This window comes from Oncorhynchus masou, chromosome 3 (genome assembly GCF_036934945.1).
Source record: "Oncorhynchus masou masou isolate Uvic2021 chromosome 3, UVic_Omas_1.1, whole genome shotgun sequence".
Classification (NCBI taxonomy): Eukaryota; Metazoa; Chordata; class Actinopteri; order Salmoniformes; family Salmonidae; genus Oncorhynchus; species Oncorhynchus masou.
This window is the reverse complement of record NC_088214.1, coordinates 8,963,442-8,990,775: the sequence shown is the minus strand read 5'-3', so window position 1 is coordinate 8,990,775 and position 27,334 is coordinate 8,963,442. Positions and strand designations below refer to the sequence as shown.

Genomic DNA, 27,334 nt, shown 5'->3' with positions numbered 1-27,334 from the left:
TTTGGCATTCAAAACACCTTAATGGAGGTGGGCAAAACTTTTTCAAACATGAGTAAAATTGTTGTTACCGTAAGTACAAGAAAAGTGAACACCAAATTTTTGTTACCGTAAGTACAAGAAAAGTGAACACCAAATTTGCAAGAGCAGCAATAGGAATCCTCTTATAAAACTTTTTATTTTACTGTCACTAAATAAAACAATTAACACACAAAATTGAGACGTTCACAATTTTACATTTATTTCAGAAATCCACAAGCAGAAACCCCCCAAAAAAAAATCAAAGCAAAAATAAATGAGGTTGATTTTCCTGGGTTAAGATAGCTAGAGTAAAAAACTCAATCATTTGAACTACAACCTAGCCCAATGAAGAACTAAAGGAGCCTAACTTTACTCCTGATTGTCCATGTTCTGTTTAGAGGCCAATTGGGTCTGGAAGCCAAAACAGCCAAATACGCCATCTAAACGTAAATCTATTCTCAATCGCAGCAGTTGGTTCTAGATACATAAACCCTCTACAGTTGCAGAAGACAGTATCTTTCTGTGTTTGTGGTGGCATCAATTTACACACAGGTGTTAGGAGATCATCACTAATCAGCCTTGTAGAAACACTAACCCTATAAAAAAGGTAGCAATTTAACTTTTAAAAATGTATTTTCTCGCTGATATGATCCTTATGCTTCCAAAACTGTACCACAAGCGACGCGTGGTAATGTTCAGACCGAATGTCTGGGCTCTTAAAACATCCCCGAACAGAAGACGCTTACTCCAATGACTCATGTGTAATGTAATGCAACAGAGTCATGATCAAGGGTTAAAGAGGCAACCCTACCATCAAGGTCTTCACAAACCAACAAATATGGATATGTAGCCTACATGTTAAATTGGATCAATGATCCATACATTTGATGCAGGAAAGTTTTTCTTAAAAACACTTTTACATTATTGGAGAGATGATACCTGATGACATAAACAAAGAACTACTCAAATGTTCCTTTTTACGTAACACCAACATTTGAATATCGCTATTGTAAATGAGAATTGATTCTCAATTAATAGAAACACAATTTAGTTGGACTTCTAAACTGTTGCAACACCATCAATGTGTTAACAATGGCAGCCAAATGTCCCATACTCATTAACTGGTGTTGATTGAGTTTTGATGAGGTCAAAACAACTTTCAGTAAGTGTGTCCCCTAAATGGCAATTCATACCCTAAAAAGTAGTGCACTAAATAAGGAATAGGGTGCCATTTGGAACACACCAAGACTCTTTGGCCCTTGATTAACCTATATGAAGTCTCTGATGAGCTTTCAGGCTGCTCTTCTGAGTGAAATTCTTACCACATATCTCACAGCTGTAGGGCTTCTCACCAGTATGAGTGTGCAGGTGTCTTTCAAAATGACTATGGCGATCAAAACTCTTTCCACAAAAGGAGCATATGAAACATCTATTTCTTGTGTCGTCTGTAGTGGCACTGGTTCCCTCTGTACTGTCAAAACTGTCTATGCCAAGGGCAAATAAAATCCCCTCTTGACTGTAGTTTGGTTGTGTGATGTACGCTCTCAGTGCTGTTTCCTCCTCGACAGGTAGTGGTGACGGTGGTACCCGGTCCTGAAACCTAGGTAGTACTGTTTCATCACCATCCTCCCTGTTCCTTGCATGGAGAACCACCCCTGCATACTGCTCTTGCTCAATCACATCCAACTTGTCTTTCTCATCCTGAAAAGACAAGTGTTGAAGTTCCACCTGTCTAGAAGCTGACGTATAGAACCCGTGGTGGTGGTGCAGTCCATCAAAAGGACTGTGATGATATTTGACACTGGGTGAAACAGGATGGGAGTTCTGCTGCTTTGTCGCATCGGAGGAGCAACCTGGATTTAGTGATCCAGACTCCATATCACTGTGCCTCTCTGTGAAAGATCTACACAGCTGACTCTCCCTCTCATCACTGTGCCTCTCTGTGAAAGATCTACACAGCTGACTCTCCCTCTCATCCATGACATACTCTGGGTCGTCCTGGTAATCTGGTCGCTCTGTGCTTTGTTGGTGTTGAGGTCCTGACTGACTGAGTATCTGGGATTCAAACTGCTTCTCTTTCTCTGCTCCCCCCACCAATCCCCTGCCCCCTGCCCTCCTCCTCCTCCTCACTGTGTCCTGAGCTAGGCTGTGCTTCACCAGGTGAGGGCTGATCCCTCGGTTCCTCTGGGTTCTCCGAGGGTCTAGGATAAAAGTCAGGCTTCTTATCATCAAGCAGAGATTGTCCCGTTAGCATGTCAGCATTGTCTGCTTGACAGGAAAAGAGTATAAAGTATTTTAGCATAGATTTTTAACAACATGGCAATTCAAACAATGTAAACCATCCAACATGAACAGTTTAATGTCATCTTAAACCCAACAGAGAACAGGAAAACACTTTGTATCCATCCCAAAATGGCACCCTATTCTGTATGTAGTGTACTACTATTGATTAGAGCCCTGTGGGTCCTGGTCAATAGCAGTACACTATAAAGGGAACAGGGTTCCATTAAGGATTCAGACGTATGTAATTATATAACGGGCATACTGTCTGTGAATTACAGAATAATTGACTGATTTATGCACTTAAGAGTTAACCATTTCACATATTAAAAGTATGAAAACGTCAATATTATTCTAGTCTCTTACCTCTGTGAGTCTTCAGATGTCCTTTGAGGCTACCCTATGGGCCCTAGTCAGAAGTAATGCATACATGGAATTGTCTATGACCTATAACCTAAAAAGTGATTCTAGTCTCTTACCTCTGTGAGTCTTCAGATGTCCTTTGAGTCAGAAGTAATGCATACATGGAATTGTCTATGACCTATAACCTAATAAGTGCTACTCTTCTGGTTGAAACACCTTCCACATATGTCACAGCTGTACGGTTTCTCACCCGTATGAATTCGCTGGTGCCTTTCCAGATGACCAACACGCTCAAAAACCTTCCCACAGAATGAGCAGATGAAGCACTTCTTGTCTTTGGTGACTCCTTGGAAGGTTTTCACCTTCCTCTCCGGAAAACTGGAGAAGATGGGAGGATGGTTCAGAGAAGCCCCGTCCGCGACCTGCGAGTTTGGCTGTACTGTACCATCACTTGCTATCAAGAGTGTGTCTGAAGGTCCATAATGTTGCTGTCTGAGCTGTAAAATCATATCCTCGCTGACATCTACATATGGTTTCCCTGGAGATGAACCACTGCTACATGACGCCTCCACCCTTCCTGGGACAGGAAGTACAGGAGAGTGATCAGTGAGACACTGGGAGTTCTGACCTGAACTGATGAAATATTCTGAATTGCTCGTCTCCATATCGTTGTCTGCTTGTGAACTGCACATCCACGGCCGGCCGTCTCTCTCGTACGTTGACAAGTCATCACCCAGGTGCTGTTCTGCTCTTCCTGCAGTCTGTTCTCCTGCTTTATGATCTAGTGTCTGGAATGCATCCTTCTCCTCCCCTGGCTCAGACTTCATGGGCATCTGAGGAGCAGTTTGGAACACTTCGTCCTTCTCGTTCATCTGCTCTTCCTCAGACTGACGTCCATCCAGGAGAGGCTTCTCTTCATTAGCTAGTCCGTCAATCGATACTGTGGAAAGATTACATTTGATTAATAAAACAATGAGGCATAGAATTGTTTTTGTCCTATTAATAACCAATATATTGGATGTCATTATGTAGTGAGTGTGTCCCATCCCTATATGATGCACTACCCTATGGGCCCTAGTCAGAAGTAATGCATACATGGAATTGTCTATGACCTATAACCTAATAAGTGATTCTAGTCTCTTACCTCTGTGAGTCTTCAGATGTCCTTTGAGGCTACCCTTCTGGTTGAAACACCTTCCACATATGTCACAGCTGTACGGTTTCTCACCCGTATGAATTCGCAGATGTCTTTCAAGATGGCCGTAACGTTCAAAACTCTTTCCACACAGTGTGCAAATGAAGTGTTTCTTAACCTGGCAAAATATTTGGTTGCTCGCTCTCCTTGTCATATTATAATTTGGGTCAGAACCCAATACACATTGAGGGTCTGGGTTTGACTGTACTGTGCTGTTGCTTGTTCTCCTGAGCGCGTCTGACTGCCGATGACGTGGTTGCTGTCTGAGCTGTAAAATCATATCCTCTCTGACGTCTGACTCTAAATATGGTTTCCCTGGAAAGAAAACACTGCTGCGTGCCGCTTCCTTGTCTTTTATCCCTGTAGTCTGCTCTTCCTGTTGACCCTCTCCTCCTGGCTCAGTCTTCACCAGAATCTCATCTGCAGGTCCAACTCCTTCATCCTTTTCATTAAAATCTTCCTCAGGCTGCAGTTTTTCAAGCGAAGTCTTCCCCTCACAAGTGGTACCACTTTTACCGGGCCCTGTGGAAATGAATAAGTACTGTATGTCAGTCATCAAAATCATTTATTGGTTGTTTTAATTGTAATCTAAATGGATGTGTTGCTGTGGGCAGTTGTGTCAAAGAAGGGTGTAATGATTTGTAATAATAATGATTTGATTTCACATGCCTCCTGTTTCTATAGCGGGATGTACAAGTACACACCCTGGTTATAATAATAGTTATTGCTATTCCTCTCCCATCCCATTGTGCACAGACAGATATGACCCGAGGACACACTTGTCTGTTGTAGGGCCCTAACGTTAGCCCTGGGCACAGTGCAGTGTGAACGTGAGTAGGCTGATTAAATACGCCTACATTGTTTACCTGCAAATATTTCTGGCTGACTAACGTTACGTCACGTGCACAGTTAGCTATTGATAACTTATGATTGATTATAAAATAGTTAGTACCACTACGTCGACCCACCTCTCCTAAAATTCTCAGCAGCAACTGATCGACCGTGATGAATGCGTCTTCGAGCATTAATCCCTCGAGCTCTTCGAAGCTCGCTGTCAAGTTGTTGTACATTATTTTTCAGGACGTTGATTTCATTTTCCCGTCGACACATTTCCACACGTAACACAACTATGCCATCGTCGACTACTTTGCTAATTTCTGAAACCGCAGCTTTAGAAAGTACCTCTATGATGGAAGCGATCTGAGCCCGGAGAGAAACACTGCTCAACATTTTCAAACGTTTGCGAAAACTAAACAGAGATCGGTCTGACTTCTGCGGATGATTGAAACTTTGTATCTAAGTAATATGCTAATAATTTGGTTTAAATATGCTAGCAACAATGTCAATGGGTGTGAGTAATAGTTATATGTGCAGCTACAGAGAGGAAAAGGTGAAGCGAGAGCTTTTACTCCAACCAAAATCTGTCCACGACGTGAGGAATTTTTGTATGGAGGTCAACGGAAAATGGAATTGTTCATTTGCTATGTGAGGTAAACACAATACTATATTGATACAATAGACGTTTCGTAATGGTTAGCTTGTTATGCATGCACTGATATAAGTAAACGCATGTGACATTTCGTCAATTTAGAAATATCGACTATATCGGAGTTGTCATAGAGCTAGATAGAGGCCTCATCGTGGATATAATGTTGCCAATAAGGGCTTCAAATAATTTTAAAGTAATCAACTTGGTGGGGATTCCTATTAGTTGGGAGCAATCAGCCAATGAGGAAGAAGAAAAGGGCTCTTGAATGGCTCAGCAGTCTTAAGGCACTGCATCTCAGTGCTTCGAGGCGTCACTACAGACCCTGGTTCAATTCCAGGCTTTATCACAACCCGGCTGTGATTGGGAGTCCCATAGGGTGGCGTACAATTGGCCCAGCGTCATCCGGGTTTGGCGGGGTAGGCCGTCATTGTAAATAAGAATTGTTCTTAACTGGCATGCCAAGTTCAATTTAAAAAATGGTGCTGCCCATGCTGTCACAGATGATATAGTGGCACAGATACAAAATTGAGTCCTCTATCTATCTCCATGTCTGTTCACACGCGTATCTGCCTTCTCATTGGCTAGACTGGTCCCACCTGAACTCGCCTCCCCCTGCCTGCTTCCGTCTTTAATGACATATATTTCCATTGTTAGAGCGGTAACTCGAATATCTTGTCAATATAATAGACAATCTTTGATTCAACAAACTAAAGTAGGATTATGGCCGGAAGTGGTGAAAATAGTTAACCGTAAATATAAAAGATTATGAGCAACGGAATTTGAGAACTGGCGTCACTTTTTTGACGAGGCAAAGAAAAATAACATGAAAAGAGGTTCAACATCTTTAATACTTTATATATGAATACTTCATATTTTGGAAACCTAAACCTTCCCAGTACAGGAAGACAATATATCCGGTAAACTTTATTTTGAATCCCAAAATACACGAACTGGAAATGTAACCATTTAGGCTGTCGGAGGAATATACACTATGACAGTAATTGGTTGATTTACCTCAAGCTATAAACGTTTGATTAGATGTTTTTACGTCATTTAAGAAGTGTCCTTGCTATCAGGAATTCTTGGGATGTCCAACTCTGACATCACATTTGATGTTATTTTAATGGAACAAAAATGTGCTTATCTTTCAAAAACAAGGGCATTTCTAAGTGACCCCAAACTTTTGAATAGTAGTATATATATATATATATATATGATTTTCTATATTTTTGCATACTTTTTTTTATCAGATCTTGAACCAAACCCTAATATTAGATAAAGGGAACCTGCGTTTAAAAATACCCCCCCCCCCCCCCAAATATTACTATTTAATTTATTTTGTTTTTTAAAAAGTAATGCAACACCCCTGTGTGAAAAAGTAATTGCCCCCTTTAACTAATTGCCCCCTTTAACCCTTTAACTAACGACATTTGTGGGTTTTCAAGCATGAACTGCTCATTTCAAGTCCTGCAAGAAATTCTCAATTGGCATTATGTAAATAAGCAGGTAATTGTTGTGTTATCTCAAATGTTTTGCACACATTTGTTTACATCCCTGTTAGTGAGAATTTCTCTTTTGCTAAGAAAATCTATCCCCCTGACAGGTGTGGCATATCAAAAAGCTGATTAAACAGCATGATCATTACACAGGTCCAACATGTGCTGTGGGCAATAAAAAGCCACAGTAAAATGTGCAGTTTTGTCATACAACACAATGCCACAGACGTCTCAAGTTTTGAGGGAGAGGCAAATTGGCATGCTGACTGCAGGAATGTCCTCCAGAGCTGTTGCCAGATAATTTAACGTTAATTTCTCGACCATAAGCCGGCTCCAACAAATTAGGCAGTCCGTCCAACCGACCTCAAAACTACAGACAACGTGTAACCATGCCAGCCCAGGACTTCCACATCTGTCTTCTTCACCTGCAGGATCGTCTGAGACAAGCCACCCGGACAGCTGATGAAACTGTGGGTTTGGACAACCGAATAATTTCTGCACATACTGTCAGTAACCGTCGCAGGGAAGCTCATCTACCTGGACGTCGTTCTCACCAGGCTCTTGACCTGACTGCAGTTCGGCGTCGTAACCAACTTCAGTAGGCAAATGCTCGCCTTTGATGGCCACTGGAGAGTGTGCTCTTCATGGATGAATCCCAGATTCAACTGTACTTGGCAGACAGCATGTGACCAGTCCTCTTCTGGTTGTGCCGGGTGGAGATTATAACAGTGCATGCCCGAGATGTTCAAACGTTCATAGATGACCAGCAGGGTCAAATAATAATAATCACAGTGGTTGTAGAGGGTGCAACAGGTCAGCACCTCAGGAGTAAATGTCAGTTGGCTTTTCATAGCTGATCATTCAGAGATAGAGACAGCAGGTGCGGTAGAGAGAGAGAGAGTCGAAAACAGCAGGTCCGGGACAAGGTAGCACGCCCGGTGAAGATGTCAGGGTTCCATAGCCGCATGCAGAATAGTTGAAACTGGAGCAGCAGCATGACCAGGTTGACTGGGGACAGCAAGGAGTCATCAGGCCAGGTAGTCCTGAGGCATGGTCCTAATACAGCTGTGCCAAGCTTATAGCGTCACACCCAAGAAGACTCAAGGCTGTAATCGCTGCCAAAGGTGCTTGAACAAAGTACTGAGTAAAGGGTCTGAACACTTATGTAAATGTGATATTTTTATTTTTTTATACATTTGCAAAAAATCGAAAAAAGTTTTTGGCTTTGTCATGATGAAATATTTGGTGTAGATTGATGAGGACAAAAAAAAATCAATTTTAGAATAAGGCTGTAACGTAACAAAATGTGGAAAAAGTCAAGGGGTCTGAATAATTTCCATATGATCTGTATATACAGTCAAAGGTTTGGACACACCTACTCATTCAATGGTTTTTCTTTATTTTTACTATTTTCTACATTGTAGAATAACAATGAAGACATCAAAACACTGAAATAACACATATGGAATCATGTAATAACCAAACAAGTGTTAAACAAATCAAAATATATTTTATATTCTTCAAAGTAGCCACCCTTTGCCTTGATGACAGCTTTGCACAGTCTTGGCATCACCTGGTTGTCTAGGTGTTAACTACAAGCAGGGGTGCAACTTTCACTGGCGATGGGGGGGGGGGGGGGGGGGGGGGCGGACATTCTGACATTTAATTTCTGCCCCCTGCTTTACCATCGGAATGTGATACAAAAAGGGTGTAAGCTGTGCTTTAGGACCACGCGGGCGCCTCCCAGATGTGGGGTAGGCTGTTTGTAGTGTTTTTCCGAATGGATAATAAAAAATACAAAAAATAAGGTATGCCCCCCCACTTCTAAAATCTAAGTTTTACCCATGTATATATATATATATGTGTCACTTATTAATGGCTTGTACAGTTTTAGTGTAGGGCAGTTCCAAGGATTCTGTATAGCACTAACCATTTATGAAGCGCAAACATACAATTAATTTATATAAATAACACAGCTTTATGAATCAATTTACATACAAAATACATTATGTGCAAGACCAGGACATTTGAAAAATTCCTTAATACAAAATGTAATTTAAAAAAAGAAAAAAGTTATACATTTTGTGAAGGAAATAATGGGAGGAGCTCAGCGGGACACTGTATTGTTCCCAGCTGCGTTGTTGTAGGCACGTTATTGCAAGCATGGCCGGGGACACTGAAACACATCTCAGTGACTATGCCGAAAATAACGTTATCCGACAACCATTCCTTATCGGAGTGTCCGGAGGCACTGCCAGTGGCAAGGTCAGCACTTTACATATATTGTCTATTGTTGTATGTTTTTGAAACTGATGGAATGTGTTCAAGTCGCTCGTAAACTCGTCGACCGCGTGGCTCATGTCATACTGTTGGTTTGAATGACATCAACCCCTTGCCAATCTTGAGTAATCAGCATTTTATTAACGAGTTGGCTAAATGATTGTAACTTTTACATGTGGTTTCCTTCATCCGTTGGCATCATTTTTCCCTTGTCCCCAGGATGCCTAATTCCACCACACACACAACAATGGAAACAGTTTATTAAGTTGGCAAATACATTTAGTTAATTATAGTTGGCTATCAAATCAACCAACAGTTTCTAGTTAGTAAATTAGCTAAACTGTAATCGTTTTATTTTATCCCCGGCACTACATGCTAACATTTATGTTATTAAGTAGACTGGCTAGACAGCTAACGTTAGCTAGCTACTTTTTTGTTGCACACACAGCTATAGAGAGCCTATAGCTTGTTATCTACCGCGCCATACAGCCAGCTAAATCACTCTTTTGTTTAAAGTTATTTGATTAACTAGCTAGCCGAATAAGACCACGGTTCGTACCCTCTTCTGAATGTTAAAGTGACGAACTATTCGACACAATGCGGCTATTATCCACTATTGGACTTATTTATTGACGGAGGACACGACTTCTGGCTATTTCAGTTGAATCTATTGTTGACGCTTAGCTGCCTAGCTAATATTAACCACATAACAATAACAGACGTGGGCGCAAGCGGGAAACGGGCGTCAGTTGTTACTAATACATTTTATTTTATTCCAGTATACTTTTGCAGGAAGAAAAGCAGGCTCGGTACATATCTTCCTAATATAATTATTAGTCACATATGCTTGACGCACACAACTGAATTCTTCATCTAATGAACATAATGTCCCTGTACAAGTCACTTATTAATAAGTGACAAGTCCATTTCCCTGTACAAGACTTATGACCTGCAAGGTATTGCATAAAAAACGATGATATATACAGTACCAGTCAAACGTTAACTCACTACTTATTCCAGGGTTTTTCTTAATTTGTACTAATAATTGTGATGACATCAAAACTGAAATAATACATGGAATCATGTAGTAACCAAAGTGTTAAACAAATCAACTTTTATTTGAGTTTCTTCAAAGTAGCCAACCTTTGCCTTGACTGCTTTGCACATTCTTGGCATTCTCTCAACCGGCTTCATGAGGTAGTCACCTGGAATGCATCTCAATTAACAGGTCGTCCTTGTTAAAAGTCGATTTCCTTATTGCATTTGAGCCAATCAGTTGTGTTGTGACAAGGTAGTGGTGATATACAAATAGATGGTACCTATTTGGTAAAATACTAAGTTCATAATATGGAAAGAACAGCTCAAATAAGCAAAGAGAAATGACAGCCTATCATTACTTTAAGAGACGAAGGTCAGGCAATCTGGAAAATGTCAAGAACTTTGAAAGTTTCTTCAGGTGTAGTCCAAAAAACCATCACGTGCTGTGATGAAACTGGCTCTCATGAGGACCGCCACAGGAAAGGAAGACCCAGAGTTACTTCTGCTGTGGTATGATGAAACTGGCTCTCATGAGGACCGCCACAGGAAAGGAAGACCCAGAGTTACTTCTGCTGCAGAGGACAAGTTCATTAGCGTTAACTGCACCTCAGAATGCAGCCCAAATAAATGCTTCAGAGTTCAAGTAAGGCACACCTCAACATAAATTGTTCAGCGGAGACTGTGAATCAGGCCTTGATGGTTGAATTGCTGCAAAGAAACCACTACTAAAGGACTCCAAGGAAGAGAGACTTGCTTAAGCCAAAATACACAAGTAATGGACATTAGACCGGTGGAAATCTGTCCTTTGGTTTGAATCCAAATTTGAGATTTTTGGTTACAACCACCGTGTCTTTTTGAAACGCTGACTTGGTGAACGGATGATCTCCGCATTTGTGGTTCCCACTGAAGCATGGAGGTGTGGGTGTGCTTTGCTGGTGACACTGTTGGTGACTTATTTAGAATTCAGGGCATACTTAACCAGCATGGCTACCACAGCATTCTGCAGCGATGCGCCATCCCATCTGGTTTGCGCTTAGTGGGACATCATTTGTTTTTCAATTGAGATTGTTTGAGATGAGTTGGACTTGCAGAGTGACGGAAAAGCAGCTCAGCATATGTGGGAACTCCTTCAAGACTGTTGGAAAATCATTCCTGGAAGCTGGCTGAGAGAATGTCAAGTGTGCAAAGCTGTCATCAAGGCAAAGGCTGGCTACTTTGAAGAATCTAAAATCAAAACCATATTTTGGTTTAACACTTTCGGTTGCTACATGATTCTGTATGTGTTATTTCATAGTTTTGATGTCTTCACTGTTATTCTACAATGTAGAAAATGTGTGAAAATAAAGAACTCCTTGAATGAGTAGGTGTCAACTTTTGACTGGTACTGTACCGTCCCCGGAATTGCACTTAACAGAATTATACAGTTGTACATTTGTCATTAAATAATTGTCACTAACAAAATAACGTTCTCTAACCATCTTTGAAAAAATTAAGATGTGTTATTTTTCTGTTATTCCAACTCAAATACCTATGAGGGGAGAAATTGTGTTTCTATACAATTAACCAGGATCGTAATTCTTGAGTTTAATTTAGTGAAGTTACATTTTAGGAGACATTCAATGACTCCAACCTTCTTTTTTTTTTTTTACTTGGAATAATATTACAAATCCTATCCTTAAATTGATGTAATTGTTGATCCATCTCGTCTTAAATAATGTTGGATGTACCAAAATGAAGCACATTTTAAACAGCCTTGATTACATTTTATTTATTTTTTAAATATTCCTTCAAACAAAATGGAAGCTGTCTTTTTAATTGTTGCTTGGGGGAACATCCAATGCCATTGCAGAATATATTAATCTTGATAATCCTTCAGTTTTTGACAGCAATATGGCTTTTTTTTTTTGAGATCCGTACAACGAAGCATATTTTCTTCACTTTCTACTTGTACCCAGGCTACAAATAAATGTATTTTGTTCGCTAGATTGTTCGTTTTTAAAGTAGTACAGGACGCAGTCAAGATTTTTATGTAGTTACCACACTATGTAGTTAATAGCTTTGTGTGATTTGATAATGACGTGTTAACGCTGAGCCTAGTATGGCCTGTAGTTTTCCACTATTTGTTCGTACTTGTTTGTTTGAGACCACAATTAAATACCAGTCTTGATACCAACAGCATATGTAATAAGCTTGTGAAATGAACTACTGTTAAAATTCTTAAAAGAACTCGATGGAAGCTTCTACTCAATGTCCTTTCCATTCCCTGGCCCCTTCCTTACCCTCCTCCGTTCCTATTGTTCGGTTGACCCACACATTAAGTTAACTTTTTGGCATAGGGCCACTGTTTGGCTCCTTGAAAATCCCTGTACATGGTGTTGGGTGTGACCTGAGGTGGGGTGGTTTGGGATTGCTGGCCCATGGAATTATGAGGAAGTAGTGAGCGAACAGTAATAACCTGCAGTATGGTGTAGCAAACATGGTGTACTGAACATGTCACATTACCCTACTGTAAGTGCACTGGAACCAATGTGGCTCGGGTTGAATGGTATCCATGCTTGTGCCTGCTTGCATTTGCTAACTGAGATTACTTACTGCCTGTAATATTTACTGTACACACACCCCGCTGTAGTGTTATGCCTTGCCAAATCATAGTCTATATAGAAGCTACATCGTGTTTAACAGGCTCTTAGATGAGGAGCTTTAGGTTAGTCTGTGTGCTGCAGAGCTGAACAACACGGTCTCCGGAGTGGGCGTCCGATTTCATTGTGATACTTTTTTTTCACGGACACAAAAGCACCATAGTCTGTGGCAGGTCAGGAGAATGCCCTGTCAGCACTGGCAACCTGGTAGATGGGAGATCCTGGCATTTGAGGGTGTCGGTGAGGACAGATGGCCTGGGCACTGGGAAGGGCACTTGGGTCCAGGGTGTTACTTCCATAGTGCTTCCTGTTTTTGCTGGGGTACTGGGTGCAGTATGTTTCGCTGGGGTACTGGGTACTGTATGTTTCGCTGGGGTACTGGGTACTGTATGTTTCGCTGGGGTACTGGGTACAGTATGTTTCGCTGGGGTACTGGGTACAGTATGTTTCGCTGGGGTATTGTGTGGTGGTCATGAAATTGTCAGATAATGATTGACAAGCAAATAACTGCGGTCTCACAGTAATTGACCGTTAATTAACAAACACATTTAGCATCTCCTGGCTTCCACACAGTCTACACGCCACTGATGCAGACCTTAGGAACATCGACAGTCTAATAAAGCCAGTTTAATATAGCCTACACTATCACAATCAATCCATTTATTTTAGAAACAAGATATTAAGAAATGTGGTTTATTTCAGAACAGAATAGCATAGTCTTGAGTTGGAGTTAGTTGCTTAGAATTCTGGAGCATTCTTTTTTTAGTATGAAGAATACAATTGAACATAGCTGAATAAAATAGAAAGGATATTTATTCCAAACGAGTGCGCGCGTGCAGCTATTCTGTTTTGAGCGGTTAACAAAGAAACCGGTCCTCCTATATGCTTTATTTTGTTATTTATGAAACTTCCGTTGGGATACAAACATTGGGCTATGTGTTTTTAATTTTTAATACATTCTAAGGCTGCATGATACAACTCCAATGATGATTTGAGAAAAGTGGCATGGAAGGCATGGGCTTTGTTTTTTGCGCAGGCTGTACGCACTTCATCAGCGCCTAATTCACAATTTGACAAGCACTTGATAATGCCTTGAATTTCCAGGCAGAATCCCCTTTGGCCGTAATGCCCCCTAAAAAAAACATGCAATTTGCAGCCAGAGGCCGTGTGCTCTTGTGTTGAATATAATAATTTTATTTCCCTTCTCCTGGGTGCGTGCTACGAAGCACCTCTCAGTTATTAGCCAATGTCCGTCACATGATGGGGTCCTTCTCATAGGCTACAAGTGAAGACTAACACATCGGATGTTGGAAGAACTGTCCACATTTACTTGTAAAAAGCTATCGTCGAGGCAAAGAGGTGGCTACTTTGAAGAATCTAAATGACAAAATATTTTTTTTAACTCTTTTGGTTTCTTCATGACTCCGTATGTGTTAATTCATAGTTTTGATGTCTTCACTATTATTCTACAATGTAGAGAATAGTAAAAATAAAGAGAACCTTGAATGAGTATGTCCAAACTTTTGCCTGGTACTGTAGTTTGCAATATAAATTCTTTTTAGGTGTCACTTTCATTTAGGTTTGGATAGACATTTGATTAACCACATGACAATCATTGTAAGATATGAAGACGTTATTGTAAATTAAATGAACCTGCTCCATGAAAACTAACTGCCACGCAGATCGGTAGAAATGATCAGATAAATTGGCATTCCACCTGAGAAAGGTAGCCGACTCCTCGTGTAGCTTTTACTGGCAACTTCAGGAGAGTAACAGGCCTGCCAACATGCACGCATTTTGCGTACCGACTACTAAATTCTCTGTCCATGTACGCAGGTATGAGATCTGAGTTAAGTGTATTTAAAAAATAAATAAAATTTAAAAAAAACTCCAAGAATAAAGGCTCTTTGTTTTTTCTATTTAGATATTGTGAATTTTAACATATGTGTAAATGGAATGCTGTCAAATTATCCCAAACATTTATAGACTTGATTGATCGCAATTATAGAATTGTACCAAGACTCACAAGCGGCACGCACACGGGTGTCCGTGGAAAGAACCCCAATTCGCCGTGTGCTATGCGGGCGAGTTGAATCTCTAATTTGCCGCATTGGACAGTGTTGGCAGGTCTGGAGTAATAGCAGAATTTGAAAGCCAGCAGGAGATTATCTAGATCTCTGGCTCCCTCTTGTCTTATTTCATCAGACAAGCTCAATTCATATAGTTGATTTGATTAAAGTCATAGGGAGTGTCTATATAGAAAAGTTTTAAATTGACCAATCGATTAGTCGAAAGACCAGACTTTTTGATGACCAAGATTTTGTCGGACAGCCTAATATTTTTGCCTGCTTTTACTTCACTACATTCTCCTCTATACATTTTTTTTTTCTTGACACCCAAAAGTACGCGTTACATTTTGACAGGAAAATGGTCCAATTTATACACTTATCAAGAGAACATCCCTAGTGCCTCTGATCTGGTGGACTCATTAAACACAAATGCTTCATTTGTAAATTGTGTGAGTGTTGGTGTGCCCCTGGTTAGCTTAAGGAATTTGAAAGGATTTTTACTTTTGATAATTACATTTTACTTTTGATACTTGAGTAGATTTAAAACCAAATACTTAGACTTTTACTCTAGTATTTTACCAGGTGACTTTCACTTACCTTAATAGAAAATGCCTCAAGTTCTCTTTACCAAACGTGACTTCTAATGTGATTATGAATGCTATGCTTTATTATAAAGGTGAAAGTTTCTGAAAGAATTGAACACGTCGCCTGTGTATGCCAGTTATGCTTTACACCGATTGTAAAGTGGATTCATATGTTTCATTCTAAGAAGTTATTTGGCCACTTTAGTTGTGATTACAAACCTTATCAAAAACATATAGGCCTATGGGCTATGCTACATGAGGTGTGCAACTATGATTTTGAAAACTTTGCACACAAAAAAAGGCATGAACTGTTTCTTGCCTTACTGTACAGAAGCTGGGCGTCATTCACAAGTGATAGACTAATATTGTCACCCATCAGACTTCATTTAAATCGGGTCTTTACATATATTAAGTAATGTGACGTTTTGATTTAGAATGGACAATTATCATGCACCTGTTGTGAAGCAGGGGGGGGAAATACATCTATTGTTGCTCAACATGACTCATTAAGTGTTTTGATTTAATGTTCATTACATTTGTATTGCTGTCAGTGTTTAGAGGGACAATAGACTTCTGAGTATCAGGCAGTTAGCAAGTTTGGTAGGCTACTAATGACCATCCGTAGCATCAGAGGAGAAGACGAAACAGTCACCTGGAGTTTGACTGCAGTCGTGACTCGTGACCGTCAGTGTGGCAGTAATATGGTCACCGTAACAGCCCTAGTACTATGTACTAGTTACTCTAACTAGCCCACTGTAGAACACACTGTGCAGTACACAGAACATACTGTAACTAGTACACCATACAGTATGCTCTACTCTGTACACTAACTAGCATACTGTAGAACATACTGTCTTCTACTGGTGTACGAGGTACTGCCGCAATGTTTGTTCATCACATTGTGTATTTTATTAAAAATGAAGTAAATAGCCCACATTTGCTTGAAAAATGTATTTAAGGGCCTCCTGAGTGGCGCAGCGGATCTAAAGCACTGCGTCGTAGTGCTTGAGGCGTCACTACAGACCCGGGTTCAATCACAGGCTGTGTCACAACCGGGAGTCCCATAGGGCGGCACACAATTGGCCCAATGTCATCTGGCTTAGGCGAGGGTCTACTTGGCTGATCACGCTCTAGCGTCTCCTTGTGGTGGGCAGGCTGATTTTGGTCGTCAATGAAACAGTGTTTCCTAACACATTGTGCAGATGGCTTCCGGGTTAAGACGGTGGGCGTTAAGTTGTGCATTTTGGCGGGTCATGTTTCGGTGGATGCATGGCTCGACCTTCGCCTCTCCCGAGCCCGTTGGGGAGTTGCAGCGATGAGATGATCGCAATTGGATATCACGAAATTGGAGAGAAGGGAGTAAAATTGTTTTAAAGGTATTGTTTTTCCAGGTTTACATTTTGTTCAGGTTTTGCTCAATCACACCTTTTTAAATAGAAATACAACAATTGGATGTAAGTCCATAATGATGCTTAACTCTTTCCTCCAGTCAAATGACAATGTTATGAATATTTTCAAATAATTAATTAACCATTACTTGTAAAATATTTTGTGTGTGAGGTGTATAGACTTGTTTCAAAGTAGATTTGTTTAAGATTACCATTTACTATCTTCATTGAATGTTTTCGTAATTTATCTGCAGATAGGCCAAATGAGTGGCTCTCTCACCGATGCGATCCGGTAGGCTACAGACGAGGGACTCCCTTTAGCATCACTGTTTGGCAAACCCTGACGTCTAGGAAGTCCTTTGGGTTACTTGTCCTGACGCGATACCATGGACATGTAACTACGTTTTATGAATGCCAAAGGCATATAGAAGATTGACTTTATTCAGTCAGTTTAACACTTTATTTATTTATTTTAAATAAATTAGTCAACACTTGCTGTTCAGTTGTCAATCAACACACAGTAAATGGCCTACTATGCACCACAACTCTGTGGCTGGCTATGTGAAACACGAGAAAGAAAATAAATGACTGTCAGAAAACAATGAAGCTAAGTCGTGTCATTTACTGCTTGTGTTACATGGGACGTGAAAATTCACCAGCATCATGCCCTCTGTGTAAAGAATTGTGACTGCAACCAGAGATCTGTATATAGTGACGATGTTCATGTCTCCGCCCTAACGATGGGAGTCGTTGTCCCCAAGGCGGGTAGGCAGGCGACAAGCTTAGGTCCACGATAAACCTATCAAATATCGTTTGTTTTATAACAGTGTACAATGCGTCCTGTGTTCTTCTGTGTGTCTGCAGTCGTCGGTGTGTGAGAAGATCATGGAGCTTTTGGGCCAGAACGAAATCGACCACCACCAGCGACAGGTAGATTCCATTCTCTCCCCCCAGTCCTGGTTTTTCTGCACTGTAGCTCACAGCCATAGCACTCAGGGTTTAGCTTCCACTGCAGCCCTGACCGATCTGCGTCATTATTTTTCCAGGTAGCCAACCTCTCTCCAATCTATCCCTATTCTGTTTTTTTTATATATATATACCAGTATTATACAATCCGAGATGGTTAGCTTCCTCAGTGTAGTGCTGACTTATGTCGTTTTTTCCAGGTAGCCATCCTCAGCCAGGACAGTTTCTACAGAGAGCTGACTCCAGAACAGAAGGCAAAAGCACTCAAGGGCCAGTTCAACTTCGATCACCCAGGTATGGGGTTGGGTCCGCATAGGGCCGCTGGCTACATGGGACTGGTGGGGGGCCGCTGGCTACATGGGACTGGTGGGGCGCCGCTGGCTACATGGGACTGGTGGGGCGCCGCTGGCTACATGGGACTGGTGGGGCGCCGCTGGCTACATGGGACTGGTGGGGCGCCGCTGGCTACATGGGACTGGTGGGGCCATGCTAGCGACGCGTAGGACCGGGAGCAGTGGCTGGCTGGGGCTTGGCAGAGTCTGTTTTGCTGTGTGTAAATGCATCAGAATGTCTGACTTTTAATGTAGTTCAACTAGGGCTGACCCCATTTAGTCACTGATCGATTGTTGACCAAGATTACACTTTTTTTTTTTTTTTTTTTTTTTGAGCAGTCGCAAATATATTTAATTTATGGCACACGAGACACCTATCTGATTTGCTCCTGTCTCATTGGACTAATTCATTGTTCATGCCGCAGGGATGGCACAGTCCAAGAAGGGGAGCATGGTGGCTGATGCACAATGCACAGCTCTTCAGAAAAAGCAATCTCGCGCCAATTCGTGCAAATTCATTGTTTCATCATTTAATTGTGTGTTTGCCCCTTTGATTGTTTGTCTATCAATTCCCCATTCCATATATTACCAATAGTACATTCATGTTAATTACCTTCATTTCTAATCTACAGTGTTTGTTTGGCTACGGTAATTTCTGCTAATGCATTCAATTTTGTTATTATTAATATCATTAGTAGTTTACTGTTTTCATTGTTGGAGTGGACACAGTGTTTGCAGAGCGCACAACCAATGCTACACTTGTGAGAAACCAGTTTTGGTTTATTTAATTACATTTTGAGTTTGGTCAATTTAATAATTGTCTTTTGTTTGGAGCACTCCTGTCAATGTTGAGTAAGGACGTGTACCTGATTACACACAGAAGTAGGCCTAGGAAACCTGGCCTGTGCGCAATTGTATAAATGTGCCCATTTGGGGATCAGATTTAATATTTCCTATTGGCTTAACTCACCACCACCAATGAACTGTGGCGCTTCTCAAAGTAATTTTTTCAGCAAGTAAAAGTCTTGTCTTTTAAATTCAATGAGTGACGATAGTTCCTCAATGTATTTGAAAAATCTTTCCAGTTCTCTCCCTTTCCAGTGAAAATGACATAAAATAGGCCAACCTGATTACTTCTTATCCCTTGTATGAATAGTCTACAGTGCCGGACCCAGTTGATAGTTGATACAATGTCTCACCCTTTTTAATTATATTTCAAACTCAATTTATCACGTGATCCATAGCCACATTTCATATCAAATTTCAGAGCTATTCACGTTTTTTACCATCACATACCTGATCCATTTTTGGCCTCTGTCGGCAATCCATCCCTCATACACTCAGCCCATCTTCCTGCCATACGCCGAGTCAGCAGATCTATAATAGCAGAGTCTCTCAGCTGCTGCACGGTGGGGGGTGTCTCAATTAACACTTTCTCCTAAAGTGTTAATTTCCTCTCACTGATTTAAAAGAGATGCCTGGCATAGTCTAGCCCATGTCTCCTCCAATCCAATACTTTGTAGATTTGTGTGAAGAAGTGTCGGGAGATATTATTGGGGGAGACCCAGGGTCTGAGAGACGGACCTTAACAGCTGTGACCCAGTAGACTCCACAGAGATTCCTCAATTACACTAGTCTAGTGTGTGTTTGACAGCGCATGTTCACATGTGGGTTTAGTGGAGGCCTCTGTCAGCAGATGGGTACATGGAGGTCTATGTATGGTCTGTTATTTTACCAATGGAATGAAAGTGAACCCTTTTTTTACATTTTATTTTTATTTATTTTTTACTAAATCTCCTGCTTTCTCTTAAGCCATTTCTGTCTCTTGTTGTTTTTACTTGTGAATCACATGGAATTTCTTTCTCAAACTGCCATTCTTCAGATGCCTTTGACAATGAGCTGGTCATGAAGACTTTGTGGCAGATCATGCAGGGGAAGACCGTACAGATCCCTGTGTATGACTTTTTCACCCATTCCAGGTGAGCTCATTGTTGCGGTGTCCACACACCAGAGGGGGGGGCATAGACATACTACAAAGCAGGATCAAGGACTTAGCCAGCTAACTCGCCTAAATATCTTATCTTGACTTGGACATTGACATTGGTCTAATTGACTTAACAACCAAAATCACATATCCAAAATGTAGCTTTCTTAATGAATCAGGAAATCAATAGTTCTATATCAGGGTTAGCTGACTGTTGCTTGATAGAATACAAACAAGAGTAGAGGGGTATACTAACAATAACTGCACATGTTTCTAACCCAAGTATTCTTATTTGTCAAGTTCAGGTAGTACCTACTGAGAACAGCCACGTAGAGCAGGTTTCTGTGGTCTGTTTTAATACAGCGTTGTTGGGTATTCAATCCCATTTTATTTGTCTCATTGGTTGTCTCTAACCGGATGTTTTCTTAGGAAATATCAATACAAACTGTTTGTACAATACCAGGCTGTTCGTTCTTATTTAATGTTATGTGTCCTGTTTTTTTTTTTTTTTTTTCATGGTGTTTTGTTTGATTCCAGGAAGGATGAGTTTGTGACTGTGTACCCGGCTGACGTGGTGCTGTTCGAGGGCATCCTGATGTTCTACTCCCAGGAGATAAGAGACCTGTTCCAGATGAAACTGTTCGTAGACACTGATGCAGACACGCGGCTTTCACGCAGAGGTGTGTTTGCTGACTCCACTTCCTTGTGTATTTCTGGATAAGGTTAAACGTCGTACAAACTCTTGCCAGTCAGACTCGGTGTCAGTGTCTCTTCTCTTCTGTGTTCCAATTCTAGGGTGTGTGTGTTCCAGTTCTAGGGTGTGTGTGTTCCAGTTCTAGGGGGGGGGAGGTGTGTGTGTGTGTGTTCCAACCTGTTTTATTTCTTCCAGTGCTAAGAGACATAGGTGAACGGGGCAGGGACCTTGAGCAGGTTCTTACTCAATACATCACATTTGTCAAACCTGCTTTTGAGGAGTTCTGTCTTCCAGTAAGTTTCCACTCTGTGTCCCTGTTATATTGTGTGCTAGTCAATGAAGCCAGCCATAATCTTTGCAAATACTTGCGTAGTTATTGTAGTACTTGTAATGTTTATTTCCAGACTAAGAAGTATGCTGATGTGATCATCCCTCGTGGAGCAGATAACTTGGGTAAGGAGGAACGTCCATGAGATCTGATCCTTTAATACCCTTCTGGGTTGTATGCGATCTTTTTTGCCCCTTTTTGTCAATATAGTGAAGGGTTATGGTAAGTAAGGAAAGGCTCTTGTGCAGCCGTCGCGTTACATGACTCGTGAATTTTCCCTCTGGAGTTTCCTTGTTTTATACCCCTTTTGTGAATGTACAATGGTAACCCTAACTTCACTGTTCCCTTCCTCTGGTCTTTTTTTTTTCAGTGGCAATAAACCTGATCGTACAGCACATCCAGGACATTCTAAACGGCGGACCGACCAAGCGGCACAGCGGCTGCATGAACGGGCACAGCACGCCCGCCCGGCAACGACGGACCTCAGAGTCCAGCAGTCGCCCTCATTGACCTCCTTTGTATTGGAGGCAGAGTATGATTAGATCTGTACATAATTCCCAATGGCATTGCCGTATTTAAGATGGAGGAAGGCTACGTCCTGATTCTCTACCCTGTTACCAGAGTGTGCACTTGCATACTTCTGGTCCTTGTAGGAGAAGTGTAGAGAGTTGGGACGCAGGCAAAGAGTAACTACCATGCTTATTATTATTATTACTGCTGTTATTACAGGTACTTTTATTGTAATTGTTGGATTTGGTTCAGGGCGGGGAGAGAGAACCTCCAGTTTTTGCAATGAGATCATGTGTTAAGAATGACCCCCTTTTTGTTTTTCAGACGTTTATTTCAAATATGTATTTCATATAGTTTGCTTTTTGACCGAATTAAACTCTAAAATCACAGGCTGGGATCCAGTTCCTCATTGATAAAAATGTTGGACCTTGAAATGGGGCTGAAACTAGACAAAGTTGAAATGAAAACTCAGGATTGTTCTCGTTGACAATCTTGAAATAGGTTTTTTTCCTACCCTTTTTTTTTGTCTTTATCGTGTTTTTCTAGTCTGTATGTTCTGTTCCCTAGTTGAGTTGTCTTTTGCCTGTCACTTACCCTCCACCATTTGCTAAGCTACAGAACCTCCACAAGGGAGAAGTTCCGAACTCCATGACATTGTAAATTCCACACAGAATAGGTAGGTTGGAGTAAGCTACAGAACCTCCACAAGGGGGAAGTTCCGAACTCCATGACATTGTAAATTCCACACAGAATAGGTAGGTTGGAGTAAGCTACAGAACCTCCACAAGGGGAAGTTCTGAACTCCATGACATTGTAAATTCCACACAGAATAGGTAGGTTGGAGTAAGCTACAGAACCTCCACAAGGGGGAAGTTCCGAACTCCATGACATTGTAAATTCCACACAGAATAGGTAGGTTGGAGTAAGCTACAGAACCTCCACAAGGGGGAAGTTCCGAACTCCATGACATTGTAAATTCCACACAGAATAGGTAGGTTGGAGTAAGCTACAGAACCTCCACAAGGGGGAAGTTCCGAACTCCATGACATTGTAAATTCCACACAGAATAGGTAGGTTGAAGTAAGCTACAGAACCTCCACAAGGGGGAAGTTCCGAACTCCATGACATTGTAAATTCCACACAGAATAGGTAGGTTGGAGTAAGCTACAGAACCTCCACAAGGGGGAAGTTCCGAACTCCATGACATTGTAAATTCCACACAGAATAGGTAGGTTGGAGTAAGTAAAGAAGTAGTAACAAAGGTTGAATATTCTCAAACAAGGGTTCTTTATGGAAGCCCAATTTTGGTGTTACCTACCTGACAACGGTGGTATAGTTAGCTAGGGCTGACTCGTCCTGCATGATATCTTGTGTATTTCCTGGTGATGGAAGCCAATCCAATCTCGTCAACACAGTAAAGTGTTGTGAGTGCTATAACACAAAATAGAAATTGTCCGGTTAATTGATTAAACTTGCACAAGATCTTCAACTACTTGAATAAAATGCTTTTCCTTAAATGAATTCTGCTTCAAGATTAATTAACATTTTGAAGAAATAAACCTATTGGAGTTTAATTTCCCCTAGTCATTTAGTAATTGTTAATTCCTAATACTTTCCTAATACTGTTTTCTCAGGTTGACAGAGTACCATTGAAGTGCAGAGATATTATTAGACAAACTGGTGGAAGGGTCCCATAACAGCAATACACCCGAATTACACCTGAATCATTATTTTTCTGACAAGACTTGAAAACATGAAACCAGCACAATGCCTTTTCGCTGCTGACTTGAACCACAATACACAATACTATTATTTCCAATTAGTCCATTTCTGTAAAATGGCTTGCATATCCCAAGTGTTGTATTTAGTAAGCATACAGTTGCTGAATTGTGACTTAATATTTACCTTAAAATTTTGTGGAGTCTGGATGTTGGATTGATGTAGAAACGTTGGATGATTGGAACATTAAAAGCACATTGCAAAATGGTAGATTAAAAAACTGGAGGTGTGTTTGACTTATTCCTGCAACAGCTGATGAATTATTTTTAACGTAGAAAAAACAGTATACATACAAGAAGTATACAAATAGACAATGATAACATGTGCTAGGGGGTACAACAAATTACAGATTATACAAAGACCTTAAAAGAAACACACATTGATTGTTTAAACAACTTTCTTATTGGAAGAATGTAGACTGGTCTTAATGTACTGCTTCAATTCCTTATAGAGAAGGGTTTTTTTATTAGTGAATTTACATTTATGAATATTACATTTTTTATTAGCATAATTAGATTTGAGGTTAAATTGTTTGTCTTTATCCTTATGGTTAAGGAAACCGAGCAGCACATTCTCCCATTAAAAGTAATCAAGGATATTAATAATTATAAAAGAATCTTCCATATTTTTTGTACATGTAGACAATGTGAAACTGTTTCTGGATGTTCAACACAAAAGGTACAGTCAATGTTAATGTCTTTTTGGAGTTTCTTCAGGTAGTGATTCGCAGGGTAATACTTATGGATCATTCTGAAAGAGACCTCTTTGACCTTGTTAGCAAGTAGGTATTTGTGTGGTAATAACCAGACTTTTTTCCCAACAGATATTAGTGACCAATGTATTCCAGTAAATTGTGACATAAGGAATGGCCACAATATCCCTTTGAAATAAAGCACGTATAGATCTGTTTTTCTGAGGGAGCAAGGAGAAACACATTTTCCCTATTGGAGAATCAACTGGATTAAGCGAGGGAAGGTTAAGGTGAGGTCTGGCTATACCTCCAAATAACATGAGAGTTCCAGATGGAATAGCATCAAAGACTCAACTCGGTGTTACAGGGATATTGTAACGATATAAAAAAAAACATCCTCATTGAGTAACAATGCTTCTGCATTAAAAAGATGACTCACCAGCTGGATATGATTATTAAACCAGTTCATTAAAAAATAAATATTTTTTTTCTCTATACAAAATATCCTTAGCTGATTGATTCTTGACTATGCGTAAAAGCGTGCCTTGACGTAGCTACGCTTGCGTATTTTGAAACGAGTTTTACGCAAATGTACTAGAGTGTCAAGATGGTGGTAAGTGAGGCCACATCATTCAGAGCATGCACGTTTTCAACAATATTTACATTACCATGAACTAAATACGTGTTATATGTTTCATAGAAAATTGGGCTGCAGTTCAAAGCCACTTTGGAAAATGTCACAAATGTGCGGCCAGAAGGTGAAGACTTCCGCTGGTTTCTAAAGGTAACTAAGAACTTCCTAACCAGCTGATGCTAGCCATTTTACGAGCTATAACGTTATATTTATCATGACACACAATAAGCCAATTTGTCAAATAGTAAAAAGTTGTATCACTACATAAACAAGACATTTACAGCACGACAAGCTATGAAAGGTACTCCTCTGACGTTATTTTCAAAACATTGCTAGTTTTTAGTCAGTAAACAATACGCATGTGACGTGTAAGGTTAGACAGCTAACGGTAGGTAACAATAGAAAAGCATTGCTGATGTAGTGTCGTGGACTCCCAGTAACCCATAGAATTAGGATTAGAATAGAATGTGTATGCCATGACTACACACAATGTATGCTTCCCTAGTTGACAGACTATTCCCTGTAAAGTACACTACTTATTTTTTACCAGAACATGTGCCCTGATCAAAAGTAGTGCACTACATAGGGTATAGGGTGACATTTGTGACAAATACCGTAACATACGTACTTTTGTCACAGTTAAAATGTGCCAATTGTGGTGAGATCCCAGAGAAATGGCAGTATATCAACCTTATGGTGAGTAAAGGTGAATTTATCAATGTATCTTATTATTCAAAATCACATTTGATATGGTGACGGGATATTCCACACTTTGCAGTGACTGACTGTTTCCCTAGGACAGTGTACCACTTAAAGGAGGAAGAGGGAGTGCCAGCATGGTGCAGAAGTGTAAACTCTGTGCCAGGGAGAATTCTATTGGTAAGCAAATAGAGAAGTATTACACATAAGTTGTTTCATACATTCAGCCATTTCACTTTCCTTTGGGGATCTGAGATGACTGGATAGAGGTAAGCAACAGCTCCACCTTGTTTCTGCCGTGATGTTCATATGTATATGTGTGTTCACAGATATCATGAGAGACACAATCACCCCGTACAACGTGAGTACAGTACTTATTGTGAAGCTTACCTCTCAATACATCCTTGGCTTGACTGCAATTGAAGGTGGGGAAATGTTTAGTAATAATACTGCCTATTTCATCCTACCACTCTGTTGCTGCTGACACTTGAAGTGTTCTGCTACAGAACAGTACATCTTTAAAACACAAGAGTATTTATTTATTTCAGCCACTCACGCCTTCTTGTCTCTTCCGCATGGTGCTGCTGCTGTGAAGGCTGAGGATAGTGAGAGGTTTAAGACCATGGTGCAGTTTGAGTGTCGAGGCCTGGAGCCGGTAGACTTCCAACCACAAGTGAGAACAGAGCACACTCCTGTACTGTATGTTGTCAAATCTCAGCTAAGGTTGTAGAAGCACAGATTATATAGCATCAGGGGATTTGTTTTCTCCCTTCCTGACTTTTCTGATAAAGTATAACAATTGGATCCACTCTACCATTCAAAAACAGATTCCAAATGTTTAGCATAGACATTTCTGAAACCTTGACATTTTCTTTATTTAGTATTGTTTTGTAACAGTTTAATGACAAATGTTCTTAAGAAGAACTGAAAGAACAATAAAGTCAACTAAAACATGTGCTTTACAATACTACAACACCTCAACCTTGTCCCCTGTCTCTAACATCACATTACTTTGACCCTGAAACACAACAGGCGGGCTTTGCTGCAGAGGGAGCTGAGTCGGGGACCAAGTTTCCTGAAATCACCCTACTGGAAAAAGTTAGTATTTTTGATCTATGGCCAGTAGGTCAACATAGTAAATGTGAACATTGATTACAAGAATAGTTTCCAGTACCCAATACAATAGTTATTTTCAGTTCAAGAACCGCGGTTTTAATACTTCTTCTCCATATTAGGACTGGACAGACTATGACGAGAAGGCCAGTGAGTCAGTGGGCATCTATGAGGTCACACACCAGTTCATCAAGTGTTGAGTTACGGTCAAGCGCTTTGTACGACCAGCTAGCCCAGGTGACGGGATGCAAACACACTGGCCAGATATCCACTCATCCACTGACTGAAATGGCTGTCGGTATCAGACACATCCAATGCTAATGCAGTGTTGTTTACAGTTATAATGCAGTGCTGTTTGGTTTGTGACAAGCAAGAAGCATTTGAGGATTGATTGGGTGGAATGCCCATCCTGGATTGAATAAGATATGTGACCATGCCTTTCCTTTTGTCACGACCCCAATAAAGATCATGAATAAAATAAACTGATAATTTGGTTTTAAGGTTTTTCTGCCTGGAATGATCTGTATCAGAATGAATTGAGTACATCTGAGGCACTTCGGTCACAAGAAGTAGTGATTAAACTCAGCCATGTTTGACTGCCACTGTTTTTGAAAGTCTGTTGTTATTGTCAACAATAGTACTTTGCTCTTAAACGCACGTTTTAATACAGTCAATAGTAAAACATTATCTCGCTAACGTATTTACAGAGTTCAACCATTGTTTACACAACTGGACAGACTTTAAACTGACTTCATTAAGAAGTCA

General features: G+C 40.6%; 3 protein-coding genes across 4 annotated transcripts; 2 read left to right on the top strand and 1 right to left on the bottom strand.

Moving 5' to 3' along the window:
* Positions 1-213: 213 nt before the first annotated feature.
* LOC135509488 (oocyte zinc finger protein XlCOF8.4-like) lies at positions 214-5,307 on the bottom strand. 2 transcript variants are annotated; one of them, XM_064930195.1, is made up of 5 exons: positions 4,825-5,307; positions 3,806-4,378; positions 2,861-3,601; positions 2,665-2,697; positions 214-2,286 (listed from the first exon to the last, which is right to left on the bottom strand). In XM_064930195.1, exons 1-5 carry the CDS (start codon positions 5,084-5,086, stop codon positions 2,081-2,083), a joined length of 1,815 nt encoding a protein of 604 aa, XP_064786267.1. In that variant the 5' UTR covers positions 5,087-5,307; the 3' UTR covers positions 214-2,080. The 2 variants fall into 2 exon arrangements, with proteins under 2 accessions (XP_064786267.1, XP_064786277.1); XM_064930205.1 differs by having other exon boundaries at positions 214-2,283; positions 4,825-5,306.
* Positions 5,308-8,980: 3,673 nt separating this feature from the next.
* Positions 8,981-22,042, top strand: uck2b (uridine-cytidine kinase 2b). Its single transcript, XM_064930380.1, has 8 exons — positions 8,981-9,106; positions 17,704-17,769; positions 18,006-18,099; positions 20,020-20,116; positions 20,659-20,801; positions 21,011-21,108; positions 21,220-21,268; positions 21,514-22,042. The coding sequence occupies exons 1-8, from the start codon at positions 9,005-9,007 to the stop codon at positions 21,651-21,653; spliced, it is 789 nt and encodes a 262-aa protein (XP_064786452.1). The 5' UTR covers positions 8,981-9,004; the 3' UTR covers positions 21,654-22,042.
* A 2,656-nt stretch (positions 22,043-24,698) lies between these two features.
* czib (CXXC motif containing zinc binding protein) lies at positions 24,699-27,073 on the top strand. Its single transcript, XM_064930438.1, has 8 exons — positions 24,699-24,736; positions 24,824-24,907; positions 25,397-25,453; positions 25,555-25,636; positions 25,786-25,817; positions 26,052-26,129; positions 26,489-26,554; positions 26,692-27,073. Exons 1-8 carry the CDS (start codon positions 24,731-24,733, stop codon positions 26,767-26,769), a joined length of 483 nt encoding a protein of 160 aa, XP_064786510.1. The 5' UTR covers positions 24,699-24,730; the 3' UTR covers positions 26,770-27,073.
* The last annotated feature ends 261 nt before the right edge of the window (positions 27,074-27,334 follow it).